The 1,026-nt window shown below is 51.6% G+C and overlaps 1 protein-coding gene across 1 annotated transcript; it reads left to right on the forward strand.

The window, feature by feature from the left end:
- Window positions 1-22: 22 nt before the first annotated feature.
- Window positions 23-696, forward strand: LOC104165032 (hsp90 co-chaperone Cdc37-like; the record flags this gene model as incomplete). Its single annotated transcript, XM_009704544.1, is given in 4 exon segments — window positions 23-199; window positions 202-219; window positions 351-422; window positions 551-696. Coding segments are annotated over 4 exon segments (413 nt in total), but the record flags the coding sequence as incomplete, so codon positions are not given.
- Window positions 697-1,026: the final 330 nt, after the last annotated feature.

Below are 1,026 nucleotides of genomic sequence, written 5' to 3' on the forward strand. Positions count from 1 at the left end.
AAAGCCCCCCCGTTACCCCCCCCTCTCCTCGCAGACGGCCGACCAGCAGTACATGGAGGGCTTCAACGACGAGCTGGAAGCCTTCAAAGAACGGGTGCGAGGCCGAGCCAAGGTTCGCATCGAGAAGGCGATGAAGGAATACGAGGAAGAGGAGCGGCAGAAACGCCCGGGCCCCGGGGGGCTCGACCCCGTGGAGGTCTAAGCGAGTCCCTGCCCCCCGTGAGTGTCACCCCGTGCTTTTTTTTTAATTTTGGGGATAAAAGGGGGAAAGTTGGGTTACGGTTTAATACCCGGGGGGGTTTTCCTCATGTTCTCCTTTCGCTTCTGTTCGGCCTCACAGGAGCTGCCAGGAGCTGCAGAAGTGTTTTGACGTAAAAGACGTTCAGATGTTGCAGGACACGATCAGCAAAATGGATCCCACCGTGAGTATTTCCACTCCCACCACCCCAGGGGGGGCTTCTGGGGGTGCCCAGGGGGGTTCCCTCAACCTAACAGAGCAGCAGGGTACGCCCCCCCGAGCCTTCTTCCTCCTCCTCCTCATCTCTTTCAGGAGGCCAAATACCACATGCAGCGATGCATCGATTCGGGGCTCTGGGTCCCCAACGCCAAAACAGGGGAGGGGGCCGAGAAAGGAGGCGGCGAAGCCCTTTACGAAGAAATTAAGAAGGAAAACGGCGACGAAAAGAAAGGAAATCCGTGAGCTGGGGGGCAATTAGGAAAAAAAAAAAGTGTAATACATTAAAAAAAAAAAAAAGCTGTAAAGTATAAAAAAAGGTGTAGAGCATAAAAAAAAAAGCCATAAAGTGTAAAAAAAAAGGCCGTAAAACATAAAAAAGTAAAGTATAAAGAAAGGGCATAAAGCATCAAACCCAAAAAGCCCTAAAGCATAAAAAAGAGGCGTAAAACGTACAAAAAGGGCATAAACCGTAAAAACAAGACGAAAAGCGTAAAACCGAGGCCTAAAGGGGTCCCTCGCCCCCCTCCTCGTGCTTTACGACGCCATAGAGACTTTTGGTGACCCGTCGG

Source organism: Cariama cristata, unplaced genomic scaffold (genome assembly GCF_000690535.1).
Source record: "Cariama cristata isolate BGI_N322 unplaced genomic scaffold, ASM69053v1 scaffold35527, whole genome shotgun sequence".
NCBI classification, from domain to species: Eukaryota; Metazoa; Chordata; class Aves; order Cariamiformes; family Cariamidae; genus Cariama; species Cariama cristata.